Raw genomic sequence first — 15668 nt, 5'->3', positions numbered from 1 at the left:
CAGGGATTAATTTCCAAAGAAAAAGTGAAGTCCTTTAATTTGCCTATATACTATGCATCACCTGATGAGATTGAGAAATTGATTCAAGACAATGGTTGTTTCAGCATTGTGAGGATGGAGACATTTCCTGGCAACGGAAAGCACATTTACAATTCCCAAATGTGGACACTGATTGTAAGAGCTGCCTTCGAGGCAATTATAAGTAATAACTTCGGAAGTGAAATGGTTGAAGAGCTATTTGAGCTCTACAACAAGAAACATATGGATAATGTTTCTATCTTTAGTAGAGATGATGTTATAAGTCTTCTACACTTGAATGTTGTTCTCAAGCGCAAAATTTAGTGCAAGGAGTGTCATGACTCCATATCTACACTGTTCTGCTGCTTTGGTTCTAATTTTCCTCGAGCTTGGTCTAAAGAAATAAAACAGTCATCATCTCGAGGGACAACAATTCTATATAGACTCCAATTTGGAAAGTCTTGATTTCGAAATTTGAGAAGGGATGGATGATATTCAATGTGTAATCCAAAATTATATATTATATATAATAAACTATTTATTTTTAAATATTATTATGCTAATGCCTAATATGGGTTAAAGGTTGGCTTTAGCATAAGACCATTAAAGCAAGGGCCTTAGGTCCCAATTTTTCATAGGTTTCATAATTTTATATTAATAATATAATTAATTATATTAAAAATTATACAAAAATTAAGATAATTAATCAATATCTAGTTATTGTGTCATTTCTAATAAATATTTATTTTTTCTCATTTCCACATCCCTATTGATTCTCAACTATTATTTCATTTCCCATTAAATACATAAAAAAAAATTAAAAAAAATTACATATTCTCTAACTCCCCTTATTACAAATATGTAAAAGTTAAAATAAATCTCAATTTTAAATCACTTCCCAATTTCCAAAATACTATTAATTCTTAACTATTTCTTCTATTCCCAATTAAGTAAGGATAATATTATTTAATAGTCTCCAACCATTATGTTTTTTCTTATATATGAAATCAATTATTTTTTTTTAATTTATAATATTCACTTATGAATTTTCTTTCCTCTTTTGAGCTTTCTTTCTTAATTTCAATAAAAAAGATTTTATTCTTTTAATTTTAATAAAAAAAACTTCGTTTGAATATTTAACTTTGGACTTTTGAGGTTATTGAGTAGTCTATTTGAATATTTGTCTGGCTTGATAGTACTTTTTTTTTTTTGGTCATAAACTTAAGGTATTGAATTGTAGTCCTACTTAAGCACTATAAGTGGATTGAATCAAGGGTATATATACAGGCATTTGGTTGTATTAAGTTTGAGGAAAGAGATGAGAGGATTAAATTCTATGTTGTAACTACAGATTAACACTAGTCTTTACATATTACTTTCATCGTATGATACTTGTACATCAATGGTTTTAATATGTGGTTGCAAATGTGTACCCTTTTTCACATGATTAAACGCAAGGAGTAATTGGTAGATAAGGCATCATCAGGCTTTTCTGACCAACAAGAGAAATGATGAGCACTTGGCACGCCTTTGACCGAAAAGAAACTTCTTTAATGTATATCCATAACTTGGACACCGATTTCAACCCTTTATTCACGCCCCTTTATCCGGAAATGTTCAAACTTGATCCTTAGACCTTTGTCTGCAAGAGCACTATAATTAAAAACAAATAGTCAAACGATAAAAAGTCACACTGATCAATATATAGATATGATATTCCAATTATTATCAATTTGTTAAAGAAAACTAGTGATGCTCCTTTTGCCGGGCAACAGTCGCAGATTCTACTAATCCCACTAGCCTTTGAAACTTGAATAAAGCGAAAGTATTTGTTCTTATCAGTTGTCTTTTGGACATTAAAAAAAATACAAAATTATTTGCATATTAGCTTGTAGGATAATTAATAGTCGAAGAAAAAGAATGGACATGTAGAATTATTATTACGGTTTGTACTCAAGGATACGAATGGTGGTAAGAGTACAAAATTGATGTGACATTTGCTTCACTCTTTGATATTTTCCAATTGAAAGCAGTCTTTGACTCTCCCAATAATTTGTTTATGTATGTTCATTAGATTGTAATTAAATAATAAACAGTCTGAACTGTTCTTTCCTGCCTGTTGAACAGCGTTGGTTTAAATGCATTTCAAACAAAAGAAAAAAACAGCGTTGGTTGCGTCATACATGACTTAATAGCTAGGATTTCATTTTCGCAGATGATGTGTGCAGCTTCCAGATGTGTGTATCAAGCTTAATGATTAAGTGCTGCAGCTAAGGCGGCTTTTCTTACAATAATTTTCTAGCTTCAGGACTTAGCGAAAGCATTGCAGCTTTATAATAGCAATAAACTGTCTAGCTTAAGCTAGGACAGAAAGGAAAATGGCTGCCATGGAGAGCAAAATATTACCAGGATCATATCCTATGAATGGCGGAGATGGGAAAGTTAGCTATGCTCGTAATTCTCAAACTCAGGTTCCTTTTTTTCCAGTTCCATTATCATATACCTTTCCAAGTTTCCATCTGAATTTTTTGCTTTTGACACGAGTTCTAACATGACAACAACTGTCTGCCTTGTTAGCAGAGAAGAGCAGTGGATGACGCCAAGAAAATTATCAGTGAAGCAATTGCAGACCTTCTGGACATAGAAAAGCTCACTCTGGAATCATCTAATAGATTCCAAATAGCAGATTTAGGCTGTGCTACTGGGCCAAACACATTCTACGCAGTGGAAAACATCATAGAAGCTGTGGCCAACAAGTACAAAATCAAGCATAAGAATCCTCAAACTCTAGAATATCAAGTGTTCTTCAATGACCGAATCGACAATGATTTCAACACCCTGTTCAGATCCCTCCCTTTCCCGAGGCCATACTTTGCTGTTGGAGTGCCTGGCTCTTTTTATGGCCGCTTGTTTCCTACAGAATCTATTCATTTTATGCATTCTTCTAATTCATTGAACTGGCTTTCCAGAGTTCCTAATTATGTTGGAGATATCAATTCTCCAGCATGGAATGGGAGCAGTATATATTGTAGAGGAGATGCAAAAGAAGTAGCTGAAGCTTATTTGAGTCAGTACAAGAAAGATATGGAGACTTTTCTAAACGCTAGAGCACAAGAGCTTGTTGGTGGAGGGTTGATGGCATTGGTTCTTGGTGGTCGTCAAGATGGAGTTCCTCTTTGTCAAACCAATATGGGCAAAACCTATGATTTTCTTGGTTCTTGTCTATTCGACATGGCCACCGAGGCAAGTATTGGATTAATATTAATTTAAGAATAAGACTAAAGATTCTAGGAACATCATTGTTTTCCTTCCTTCCATTATTACATTCTTGTCACTTTCAAATATGTGAACCTTATTTATAAATCGTGAATTCCTCAAATTTAAATCTATGTTATATATAAAATTATGAATTTCAAAAGTGAAAATATTGAATTATATATATATATATATATTCTTGACAATTTGTTAAATTAACTATTTTATCCTTTATGAATGATTTTCTTATCATTTTTATTTATTTCTTTATTAATATTATATTAAAGTTCTTATTAAAGTAAATTTTCCTTAATTTTGAATATGAGTTGGTTGTTGACATCTAAAGAGTCCATTCTGAATGCTGTTTTATTATTGAATGTATCAAAATTAATTTTCAGGGAATAATTAGCAAAGAAAAAGTGGAATCTCTTAACCTACCTCAATATTATCCATCGTCCAGTGAGATTGAGGAATTGATCAACACCAACGGTTGTTTCTGCATTGAGAAGATGGAGACATTTCCAGGCCCTGGAAAGCATTTTTACGATGTCCAAATGTGGTCAATGATTGTAAGAGCTGGCTTTGAGGCAATCCTGCAAAATCACTTTGGAAGTGAAATGGTGGAAGACTTCTTTGAGCGTTACGCTAAGAAACATGCTGATAATCTCTTCATGTTTGATAGAAGTGATGTTCAAAATCTTCTGCAAATCAATATTGTTCTCAAGCGCAAAGTTTGTTAAAACAAGTATTATTCTTTATTAGCTAGGTAAAGATTCGGGTGAATGACACAAATTACTGCTTAATTGGCTTGAGATTACTTCCAAATAAATTGAGTATTTATTATTGAAAAGTTTGAGTACTGTACTGTATCTGTTGCTTCCCCTTTTATTTGGGATGTTTATCATTTTTCAAATGGAACTTTCACCCAAAGCAAACCTAGAGGGAACCTTCTTTCTCACACAGTCATTAATCAACTGTGAAAGCCTATTTTTCAATTGAGGCAGTCTCCCAATCATTTGTCTAATTATGTTCATTATATTGTAATTAAAAAAAATTAATAAATTTGTTATGAATATTTTTGTGAGTATTCATTTATATTATTATGTATATTTAGATTTGGATGTAGGTTAGATTAGATGAAGAGTAAGATTTGATTCATCCATCTAATCTCTTAGTATTATTTTAATCTTGTAAATTTTATCTAGATAAAAAGTTATTAGCTTATAAATAGGTCATTTCATTTCATTTATAAATACACACTTGAATAAGATTTTCTTTCTCTCATTAAATATTTTTCCTCCTTCTAAATACTTTCAAGCCATATTTCTCTTATAATTGTTCTTTCAAGTTACATTTCATAACATATTATCAGTATAATTCTCTAATTTCTCAAGTTTTGATATTATTTTATTTTCATCATATTCAAATTTTAATAAGATTTCAATAATTGGGTTTTAATTTCTGATTTTAGCAAATCAACTAAGTATTGGTATCATTTTGTTTCTATTCTCTCACTTCAAAAGGATTTTAATAATTGATCTTTGATTATAGTTTTAGAAAATCAAGTAGGTGACTTAATAGCTCTTTAATGTTTTCATTCTTTAATAATCAACCTTAATATGAATTTTGCTATTATGTAGTGTATATTATATTTTGTCTGTTAATTAGAAAGTGAATTTACTATTATATAGCTATTAATAAAAAATCATGAATCTCCATTCCTTAAAATAAATGAAACAAAAGAACTACTAATAAAAAGTTATAAATCCATTCATTCTCTAGAATGAATGTCATATCATTTAATAATTATGGTTATAGATATGAAAGTGATAGCCGTAATAATTTACATTATTACTATTCTAGTTCTAAAAATATATTTTATCCACTAAAAGTGGATGAATAATTCATATATATATCCTTGCCGTATTCACCATTAGTTGCCACATTGCATGATTACAAAAAATTATAACACCCTCTTAATTCTATCTTAAAAAAAAAAGATGATTTAAAAACCAAGACATAATACTTGAAAAGTTTTAAAACTATTTAAAAAATTTTTTTTATTACTTTCAATCAAATCTCTATACTTTTATATTAAGTAGAAAAGCCCTTATAATTAATAGTTGGTTAATTGTTATTAATCAAAATATCACTTATCATTTTATACTTATATGACAATAACGTGATGTTGATATGGTGTTGATGTGGAAAGTGAAAATATCATATAACTAAATTATCATGTCATATTAATATGTTACATCATTATCTATTATGACATATAAACCTATCACATTAATACCATGTGAGATAGAAGTGATATTTTGACTAAATCAACCATTAATCATAAAAATTTATTTAACTTAAAATAAAATATAAAAATTTATTTAAATCAAAATAAAAATATAAAGACTTAATTTTATTTTATTTTTGTGCAAATCATGCACTACATTATCAGCTAACAATCAATAACTAGGAGAGTACCAAACAACAATTGCCAACAAATAAGAGCTAGGGGCATGTGAAACAACATGAATTGCCAACAACCAAGAGCTAAGGGCTTTGAAGACGGCTTTGATATCATGTTAGAAACACTAAGAAGAAGAGAAATTTAAATTGTTTATTGATAAAATTTATTTTATGTTATATATATACCCGTACATATATACATAAGATTAATCCTAATTTTATTTATAATTTAATTTTAACTAATTAATAATATTATAATAAGATATTATAATCTAATTAAGTAATACTGCTGGATTACAACTCTAACTAAATAACTCATATCATAATCTTAACATATCCCAAAAATCAATAACTTTTCTTATGAAAATAAAATTAAAAAATAAAACACAAAAATATGTTAAGGAAACAATTTGTCTTGTTGCTAACAAAATATAATGGAACATTTTCTCCAGAGATGATAGGAGTAAGAAAAATCAAACAAGAAATCATGCAAAATATACGAAAGAATAATGATTATAGAAAAAAAATTTTAAATTTATTATATAATGAATAATGGGTATAAGATGATTGCAAGCAGATTGGAATGTCCCTAGGTATCAATGATGGATGGCGAGAGGAGATTTTCACTCTCCACTTTCTGCCAAAGATTTTTATCTTAAAAAAAAAAAAGAAAAAAATTGCAACGAATGGTAACTAAGAAGAAGCTTGTAGTCTTCTATTGGTGGACTTTTAGCAAAGATCAACTTAAGCAACACTAATTCAGGTGGAAGAAACAGAGATGGCAGCTACACTACAAGGAATGGAGGATAGAAAAAGAATTTAATCCCAACTCAGTTTAGCTCTGATGGGCCTTCCTTCCCAAACCCATCCCTACCTAATTCACTACTCATATTCATTTCAGTTTACATATCCTCACAAGCCCAATCTATTATATATCAAGCAATTAAACCATGTCAATTTGGGCAAGTATATATTGTCCGGCAAGAGTGGATACAGGGAATTTATGAAGTCAACTCTCTCTTGTAAACATATATCCAAAGTTTTAAAATCCTTGTTGCTTTGCTTGTTAGTCGTTATGTTGTTTGTTCTTACATAGCAGTAGTACATGTGAGAAAATTCTTTTGCTTGCATTTACTTGGATAACGCCCAAATGACATATTTAATAGAATTTAAGGTTTAGTTTTTATATTTAAGTACAAACCATGTTTGGTTTGGTTTGCTTAAACTTGGGAAAGTCGATTAATTAGATTTCTTCCTCAATTAATTGAATTTTTGGGTTTTTTATGAATAAACACCAAATGAATTTTATTTTGGTTGGTTTTCTTTAACTCTTTTAAAGGGCAGCCGTCCATGCCTTTAGGTTGACTCTTGTTTCAAAAACAGTCGAACACTTCAAGGAATTTGCCAGTTTTCATTGGTATATATGTTGTTGTGTTTCATTTCCCTTCCACACTTTCTGTCCTTCTCTCCCTCTATATATAGGAGCTTAAATTTGATAAAAATTAATGCAGATATTATGAACGGTTTGTTTTCAGTTTACGGTATGTGTAATTCTCATCTCTCTTTATCGTTTTTCCTGTTCTTGGTGTTGCTATGTTAAATGATTGTCAATTGGAATAATGAACTTGAGCTGTCATCTATTTACTTCCAAAAATTAATCTTTCTCTTCTTATTATTATTTTAAGATTAAGGTTATGTGGTTGCTTATGTTATCGTGAATTGATTTGTACCAATATATATATATATATATATACATTTGATGTAATATTTAAAAAAATTTTAAATTATTTTTAAAAACTTTAAATAAATTATTATTATTTTATTAGGTTTAATCAAATCATTTTATTTTCATTTTGAACCAATAAACCCTTACGATTAACAGTTCACTAACTGTTATTAATAAAAATATACTTATTAATTTATGTCATATGATGTTAATGTGATATGCTAACATATCATATTAGTTAATAACGTGACATGATAATATAATTATGTGATATATTTCATCATTTACATCAATATCACATTATGAGTATAAAATGACAAGTGATATTTTCAATAATAAAAATTAATCAATCATTACTTATAAGAATTTATTTAATTTAAAATAAAAGTATAAGAATTTAATTAAATTTTTATAAATAATTCATAAATTTTTCATAAATATTATATTTTTTTTATTATAACGTAGTAATTAAGTACATTGTTAAATAATATGATCGGTATCGTGTAAGTTTTGATCTGAAATCTTGAAAACTCCATTGCATTCTTTTTAATTTCTCAGTCGTAGTGTCTTCTTATTAATTGGGCGTTATGTGCAATGCTTCTTTTCAACTTTTGTCACCTTGCACCTTTTTTTTATTCTTGCTTCTTCTTTTTTTCCATGATCAGTTTAACATTGCTTATAGTTGCAAGATTCAACTAGCTATATATGTTTTCATATTCAAAGCCAGAATGATTAAAATAATACTAGGCCCACTTCATCCTGCTACATATGAACGAAAAAGAAAACTTCTAAGTCATCTGCATGAGATTTTTACTAGCTAGGTATATTTTTTTTAATCTTCCAAGTCACAGCATCACGAAACTTAAATAGATTATTTAGTTTAGTGAAGGAGACTAAATATGTGAATGATTCGGTGACTTCAGTGCTAATATTTTGGAGCAAAATGGAACCAATTGAAAACGGAGATTTGCAGACACCTCTATCTTATTTATCATTTATTAGTCAAAAGAAATTGGACACGCCAAATAGTTTATTGGTAGGAACACAAGTTGCGTCTAATTGATATTGCAATGTTGATGAACTTAATACTAAATATTGCAATATGCATTTTGTACATTATCCACCACCCAATTTTGTGTCTCTTTCTCTATTTTGTTAGTGGACTTGACTCGTTGCCTTCAAAACTGAAATTACGCAACTTGCAAGGTAAAATATGATTGTTTCAGTTTGAAGTAAAGAAGAAGACAATCGATACATGCCGGGGGGGCCGAAGGAGTCCTAGACTTGAAGCTATAAATCTCATTATCCCATTGAACTTAAGGCACATCCAACAAACGCAAAATTAATATTACTCTCAATATTTTCTTTTCTCTCAGCAAATGGAAATGGCCATTGAAGAAACAAAATCACTGACTCAACCAATCACCATGAAAGGTGGAGATGGCCCTCTAAGCTATGCCAGAAACTCTAGCTTTCAGGTACTCTTTTGTCTAACTAATCATTGTTTCCTCATTTTTACTATAAGAGAGACATTTATATACCTTGTTTGAACTTGAAGTCTCTAAATTGAAAGTTCTAAATTTTAATTAACTGTGTTGAGATGTCTTTTTGAAACTTTTACACTAAAAGATAATTAGATGCATTAATCCAAGAATTCTTCTTAAAATGATAACCTTGAGTTTTACCATATAACTAGGGTAAAGAATATGGATTACAGAAAGCATGATATTAATTATACGATGATAATTTGACTGCAAAGTTTTGTGATAATCACTGGTCTGTAGCAACAATTACATTTTGTTGCAGAAAGGAGTTGTCGACGCTACAAAAGGAATGATCATTCAAACAATTGCAAACAAGCTTGACATGGAGAAGCTGTGTACCGACTCTTACAAGACATTTCAGATAGCAGATTTTGGTTGTTCTATTGGACCAAACACATTTTTCTCCATGCAAAACATTATAGAAGCTGTGGAGCAAAAGCACCACACCAACCATGGAAACTCTGCAACTACTCTGGAGTTTCAAGTCTTCTTCAATGATCACTTGAGCAACGATTTCAACACACTTTTCCAAGCTCTCCCTCCTTCGCGGCCATACTTCGCTGCTGGAGTACCTGGTTCATTTTATGGGCGCTTATTCCCAAAATCCTCTATCCATATTGGACATTCCTCTAGTGCACTGCAATGGCTCTCCAAAGTTCCGGAAGTAGTTGTTGATAGCAGTTCCCCAGCCTGGAATAAAGGAAGCATATATTGTACTGGAACAGAAAAAGAAGTTGCTAAAGCTTTTTCAGCTCAGTTTGAGAGTGATATGGAGACTTTCCTGAATGCTAGAGCTGAAGAGCTTGTGGGTGGAGGATTGATGGTAATCCTTATGGGCGGAGTTCCAGACGGAATCTCTCTATCTCAGACTTCAATCGGCAAATTTTATGATTTTTTTGGATCTTGCCTCGTGGATTTGACAAAGAAGGTAAGCTTTATCATTATTAGATTACAAGTTTATAAGTAAAATTAATTAAAATTATAATAAACTAATAATCTTCTGTACATATAATATAGTTAAGACTTCTTCTATAAGATACCAATCAATAAACTTAAAACAAGTTAATAAAAATATAGTATATATTAGATTCCCTACACATGGTAAGATGTAAATTTGGGATCTAAATGTTCTAGGGCCTGTATCTTACCATTAAGACAAGAACTTACAGATAAAAAGTAAGTTAATTAGTCTTACCTTAACCTTAACCTGCCGTTAACCTTTTCTCAGGAGGGTTAAGTCCCAAAATTCACATCCTCTCTCCCCTCAGACTCCCTTATACAGACCCAGAAAAAAAAAAAAAAACAAATGGCTTCATGACAACTATGCGCTGACTGATATATCACTTAATTAGGTCACTCTCTTGTTGATTTGGTCCTCAATTTGCTCCTTATTGCAGGGATTAATCAGTGAAGAAAAGGCCAACTCTTTCAATTTGCCCCTATACTTTCCATCCGCGAAGGAGTTGAAGACATTGATTGAGAGGAATGGGCGTTTTAGCATCGAGAGCATGGATGAGATAGTAGAACAGGTGAAGCGTGCGCATGCCTTGTCTAATACCCAAAACTATATATCGCACATAAGAGCTGGACTGGAAGGATTGATCAAACTTCATCTCGGGGACGAAATCGTGGAAGATTTCTTCGAATGCTATGCCAAAAAACACGCAGAGACTCGCTTCGTCTTCGCAGAAAATGGGGCTGACAATACTCTAATATTTATGATTCTCAAGCGCAAGTAACTTCCAGAAATTAAGAGCTGAAGAGGTCCACGCCCACTGCTTTTTGTCTGGAAGCTTAGAAAACAAGCTTATTAACGTACTTGGGCAATATAGCTCATAATAATAACTCGGGTTGTTGGCAACTGATGTTAGCTGTGGTTGACTTTCGGTTGACCGTTGTCTGCATTGATGTTTTGTTGTGTGATCTTTTATATAGGGCCGGATGACTGCAGGTTATAGGTTATTATGTGTGGTTTTTGTGTTTCATCTTGTCTTTAAGGCTGGGATAGCGGTAGAATTTTCTTCTTTGTTGATGTCAGCTTAATCTATAATCTTCTAATTATTAAATAAAAAGATCCTGACTTTGCTAAAGAATGACTCAGCATTGTTACAAAAGATCATGTTGTTAGGATGATTAATTTATTTGATGGCTTCCAAATAAGTGATCGCCAAAAAAATATATTATTTATTTCTATTTAAACTTAAAATATTAAATATAAAACATGAATGGTTAATATAAGATTTCACATGAATGGTTAATATATAATTCGTTAAATAATATAAATAAAAAGAAGAAGATAAAAGAAAATTTTACTGTCTCTTAATTTCTCATAATGGTGGTGAGTGGTCTTTGCTTTTTCTTGTCTAAACTAGCAAATTCATAAATATCTTTTAAAGAATGAAATGTATTTGGGTAGTGAGTTATAGAAAAAAGAAAAAAGTAAAAAAAAAAACAAAGAAAGATAAAAAAGAATAGAGAAATTTAAGAATTAAGAAAAAGTTGAATAAGATGGTAGGATCATTTTATTATTATTTATTTATATTAATTATGAAATAAAAAATTATTTTAAAAGTGCTATTAAAATGTAGATAATAATAAAAAAATTAAAAATTTTGGAGAGCCACAACCCCCTATAAACATACTACCGTCCGCCCATGCTGTAGATTAATTTACTTACAAATTGTTGAGATTCTTAATTTAAGCTTATCTTATATTGATCAATGTGATAATCATATTTTTGTTATTATATACGTATATAGAAGTATAAATATTCAGCAAGTTACAATGCTGCAAATTTATTTTTAATTAAATTATTACAAAACTCTATCCCTTAGCATTACCAAAACAGTGCTGTTGAAGTCAATTTCACCACACACACAAGATTCAAAGGATAAGACTTGAAAGAACGAGTTTCAAAAGTTCCAATACAACAAGAAAGAAAAGTTTGAATATTTGAAGACTTGATATCTCCAAGGTAGGCTTAGTTCTAAAGAATCAAAGAATTAAAGTATCAAAAATTCTAAAGAATACTGGCTTTTTAAAATCATGACTTCAAAAAATTACTCTTCATCTTGTCCAGCCAAAAAAGCAAAAAATAAAATCATTTTTTCTCCAAAGTGATGTAGTTAACATTCCTGAATTGATAATAATGCCAAAGTCCTGGCACATTATTACTCTTCAAAGTCACAAACGACACGAAAGCTAAATTAATTAATTAAATAATTCACTGAGAGATAGATGAGAAAGACTCTTGTTGTTCAAGGGAATAAGACTTCTAGGGTTCAAAAACTTGAAGCCAAAGAGAACAGGTTTTGATTGGTTGTTTGAAACCAAGTAAATTGGTGAAAGTGCACACTTCTATCTTATCAAAAGAAATAGGGTTATTATTGATATAATGTTTAAATAAGTTTTTAAATAATTTAAATAAATTTTATTTTTTTATTACGTTTAATCAAGTTTTTATATTTTATTTTAGGTTAAATAAACTCTTATAATTAATAATTGATTAATTATTATTTGTCAAAATACCACTTATCATTTATATCCACATAACATTATTTATGGGGTTGATATGGATTATAACAAACATCACACGATCATGTTATCATACCAAATAAGTATGCCACATCATCATAAATTATGATATGTTCATATATCGCGTTAGTATCATGCGACGTAAAATAACAAATGGTATTTTGATTAAGTTAATTATTAGTCATAAATGCTTATCTGACTCAAAATAAAAATATAAAGACTTATTTGATTCAAAATAAAATTACGTGAGCTTGATTAAATGTGATAAAACTATATAGACTTATTTGAATTTTTTTTAAATAGTTTAAGAATTTTTTTTAGATATTATGCCTAATTATATCTATTCCTTATTTATAGTATTTTCTTCTTGTTTTTATATTTGAGATTGGTAAGACCAAATCTTGATTAATTAAGACCAAGTAAAGCTAAACGTTATAAATTAATCCAAGCAATTAAGTCAACTGTTCTGTCACTTTTTTTATAAGCAAATCAACTGTTCTGCCATGATAAAAAAAAAAAGAGCAAAGAAAAAGCCAGCTGTTCTACTTGAAATTTTTATCTAATCAATGTAAAAAATAAGAGAACAAAAGTTGAGAAAAATTTTTAGTATTTAAAAATCCAACTGTCTAACATTTTGTAAGTTTTTAAATATTTTGAATGTTCATATTTTCTTTTACAAAAATCCATAGCTTTATTATTTGTTTATTCTTGTACCATTTATGAGTAATTGGATTATCGGATTATTGGACAAAATAAGGCCACCCATAAACAAAGGTATCTCTAATTAGTTAGTTGATGTTGCAATGTTGAGAGTATAGAGACCCTCCATATTTTATTCTAATGCCAAATTTACTAATGAAAATTTTCCTTTTATCTTTTACAAGTGGTTGCACATTTACATATTTATATATAGAGAGAGAGTGGTGATGACATTGATAGGCAAACAAGTAAAAAAATAAGAATATACACTCATTTTTCCATGCAAAACTCTTTTTCAATTATGACATTTAACTCATATATAACGTATGATTTTGTTTATTTTTCAACTTAACATCAACAAATTTATTTCACAGCGAACAATAAAAGGAATGAAGGAAGGAAGAAGCTTAAAATGATTATCAAAAGAAAATCTGGGCATCTATCATTTTTTTCTGTTCACATATACAGATTAATGTTAAATGATTTGTTTTTGTTGACTTAACCCACTGTCTTTAAAACTGAGATATTTAGAAGATATGACTACTTCAGGATGAGGTAATTAAGGGAGTAGACAAACTAAGGATTATTTCAGTATTGAGTGCTAGATTTCGAACTATAAATCTCAACATGATTGAACTTAAAGCACAGCCAACAAACAAAATTGCTCGAATTATTAGTGCAGTATCTTTTTTTTTCCTCTGAGAAAATGGAAATGGCCAATGAAGAAACAAAAACACTGTCTCGATCCTTCACCATGAAAGGCAGGGATGGCCCTCTCAGCTATGCCCGAAACTCCAGCCTTCAGCTAAACGCATTCCCATCAGCTAAAGCTAAGCCTTTTATGTCAAGTTTAGGAACTTGGAATTAATAGTGTCTATCAAACATACGCCAATTATTATTATTATATTTTTAAAGAGAATATATATAAGACCAAGGACGTATAATTTTAACTGCATGCAAAGCGTTTGTGGCTATTTACTGCTTCTTAAATAATACTTTTTTTAATTACAGAAAGGAGCTGTTGATGCTACGAAAGAAATGATCATTCAAGCAATCTCAAACAAGCTTGACATCGACAAGCTCTGCTCTGAATCTTCCAAAACATTCCAAATTGCAGATTTTGGTTGTTCCATGGGACCGAATACGTTTTACGCCATGCAAAACATCATAGAAGCTGTGGAGCAAAAGTTCCGTGCCAAGCATGGGAGCTCTGCAACAATTGATTTGGAATTCCAAGTCTTCTTCAACGGTCACACCAGCAATGATCTCAACACGCTAATCTCATCTCTCCCACCCTCGTGGCCATACTTCGCTGCTGGGGTGCCTGGTTCATTTTACAGGCGCTTATTCCCAAAATCCACTATCCATATTGGACATTCCTCTAGTGCATTGCAGTGGCTCTCCAAAGTTCCGGAAGAAGTTGTTGATAGCAGTTCCCCGGCCTGGAATAAAGGAAGCATATATTGCATTTGGAACAGAAAAAGAAGTTGTCAAAGCTTTTGCAGCTCAGTTTGAGAATGATGTGGAAACCTTTTTGAATGCTAGAGCTAAAGAGCTTGCAAGTGGAGGATTGATGGTACTCCTTATGGGTGGAATTCCAGACGGGATCTCTCTATGTCAGACTTCGATCGGAAAATTTTATGATTTCTTCGGTTCTTGCCTCCTCAATTTGGCTAAGAAAGTAATGTTTGGTTTAAAAATTTAAAGCTATCATTTACCTTAAACCATATGAACATAATATGGAAATGTTTTCATTTCAAGTTATTAGAAACGAGATGAAGAAATAAGTCCTAGAGTACGATAAATGGTTGAACACCTGATGAAGAAGAGAAGTCAAGACTCTGAAGAAATGAAGCCATAAGTAGGACAGGGGGAGCTGCAGTACGCACCGTTTTACTAAACACAGGAAGAAAGGCAATAGAATAGATGAAGTACACCGTTTTACTATTAAGCCATTCTTTCAAGAATTAGTTAAGATTAGTTAAGTTGCTTAACTTAGGATTAGTTAGAGTTTTTCTCTTTCATCTGAACATAGTACCGTATTTATTCAACTTGTACTGTACCCTATTTTTCTAATGAGAATGTTCTCAATATTCTCTCATCTTGCTACGCAGTCTTTTACTTTCACCATGTTTTTCATGGTATTAGAGCCAGGTTGTTTTTAAGGTTCAGTGGGATATCACCTTCTTTTGAAGGAATCATTCATCATTCATTGAATCAGTAAGTTCATTTGAAGAATAGACTAGTTATTTCCTTTCCTTTTTCAAATCAGTGATTGTTCCTTTCCTTTATTTTCATTATTGAAATTGATTGAAAAACCTATAACAATGGCTGATTCAGCTGAGTCCAGACCAACTAAGACCACAACTTTATTACAGACTAATACACAGATCACTCAAATCCCTCCCATAGCTGATCCTCAATCA

General features: G+C 30.7%; 3 protein-coding genes and 1 pseudogene across 4 annotated transcripts in view; all 4 read left to right on the top strand.

The window, feature by feature from the left end:
* The window catches only part of LOC110426023 (loganic acid O-methyltransferase-like), a 2270-nt gene extending 1727 nt beyond the window's left edge, over positions 1–543 (top strand). Inside the window, exon 4 of the mRNA XM_021441105.2 lies at positions 4–543. Within this exon, the coding sequence (XP_021296780.1) occupies positions 4–342 (339 nt within the window). The 3' untranslated portion in view covers positions 343–543. The remainder of the gene's footprint in view (positions 1–3) is intronic.
* Positions 544–2266: 1723 nt separating this feature from the next.
* LOC110425883 (loganic acid O-methyltransferase-like) lies at positions 2267–4303 on the top strand. Of its 2 annotated transcripts, none has more exons than XM_021440958.2 (3): positions 2267–2489; positions 2599–3261; positions 3672–4302. In XM_021440958.2, the coding sequence occupies exons 1-3, from the start codon at positions 2397–2399 to the stop codon at positions 4011–4013; spliced, it is 1098 nt and encodes a 365-aa protein (XP_021296633.1). In that variant the 5' UTR covers positions 2267–2396; the 3' UTR covers positions 4014–4302. The 2 variants fall into 2 exon arrangements, with proteins under 2 accessions (XP_021296633.1, XP_021296634.1); XM_021440959.2 differs by having other exon boundaries at positions 2307–2472; positions 3672–4303.
* A 4504-nt stretch (positions 4304–8807) lies between these two features.
* Positions 8808–11074, top strand: LOC110425920 (loganic acid O-methyltransferase-like). Its single transcript, XM_021441003.2, has 3 exons — positions 8808–8943; positions 9272–9937; positions 10407–11074. The coding sequence occupies exons 1-3, from the start codon at positions 8845–8847 to the stop codon at positions 10746–10748; spliced, it is 1107 nt and encodes a 368-aa protein (XP_021296678.1). The 5' UTR covers positions 8808–8844; the 3' UTR covers positions 10749–11074.
* Positions 11075–13948: 2874 nt separating this feature from the next.
* On the top strand, positions 13949–14947 carry LOC110426022 (loganic acid O-methyltransferase pseudogene; annotated as a pseudogene).
* The last annotated feature ends 721 nt before the right edge of the window (positions 14948–15668 follow it).

The sequence above is a fragment of the Theobroma umbraticum genome, unplaced genomic scaffold (genome assembly GCF_002168275.2).
Source record: "Theobroma umbraticum cultivar Fairchild unplaced genomic scaffold, ASM216827v3 scaffold_12.1, whole genome shotgun sequence".
Taxonomy (NCBI): Eukaryota; Viridiplantae; Streptophyta; class Magnoliopsida; order Malvales; family Malvaceae; genus Theobroma; species Theobroma umbraticum.
Note: the sequence above shows the minus strand (reverse complement) of the source record. Positions and strands in the feature narration are given on the sequence as shown.

Bases quoted from the DNA above. Each gene is read 5' to 3' on its own strand.
- LOC110425920 (XM_021441003.2), top strand. From the start codon at position 8,845: ATGGAAATGGCCATTGAAGAAACAAAATCACTGACTCAACCAATCACC. The intron at 8,944-9,271 runs GTACTCTTTTGT...ATTTTGTTGCAG, and splicing joins CCAGAAACTCTAGCTTTCAG to AAAGGAGTTGTCGACGCTAC. The intron at 9,938-10,406 runs GTAAGCTTTATC...TCCTTATTGCAG, and splicing joins TCGTGGATTTGACAAAGAAG to GGATTAATCAGTGAAGAAAA.
- LOC110425883 (XM_021440958.2), top strand. From the start codon at position 2,397: ATGGCTGCCATGGAGAGCAAAATATTACCAGGATCATATCCTATGAAT. The intron at 2,490-2,598 runs GTTCCTTTTTTT...CCTTGTTAGCAG, and splicing joins CTCGTAATTCTCAAACTCAG to AGAAGAGCAGTGGATGACGC. The intron at 3,262-3,671 runs GCAAGTATTGGA...ATTAATTTTCAG, and splicing joins TATTCGACATGGCCACCGAG to GGAATAATTAGCAAAGAAAA.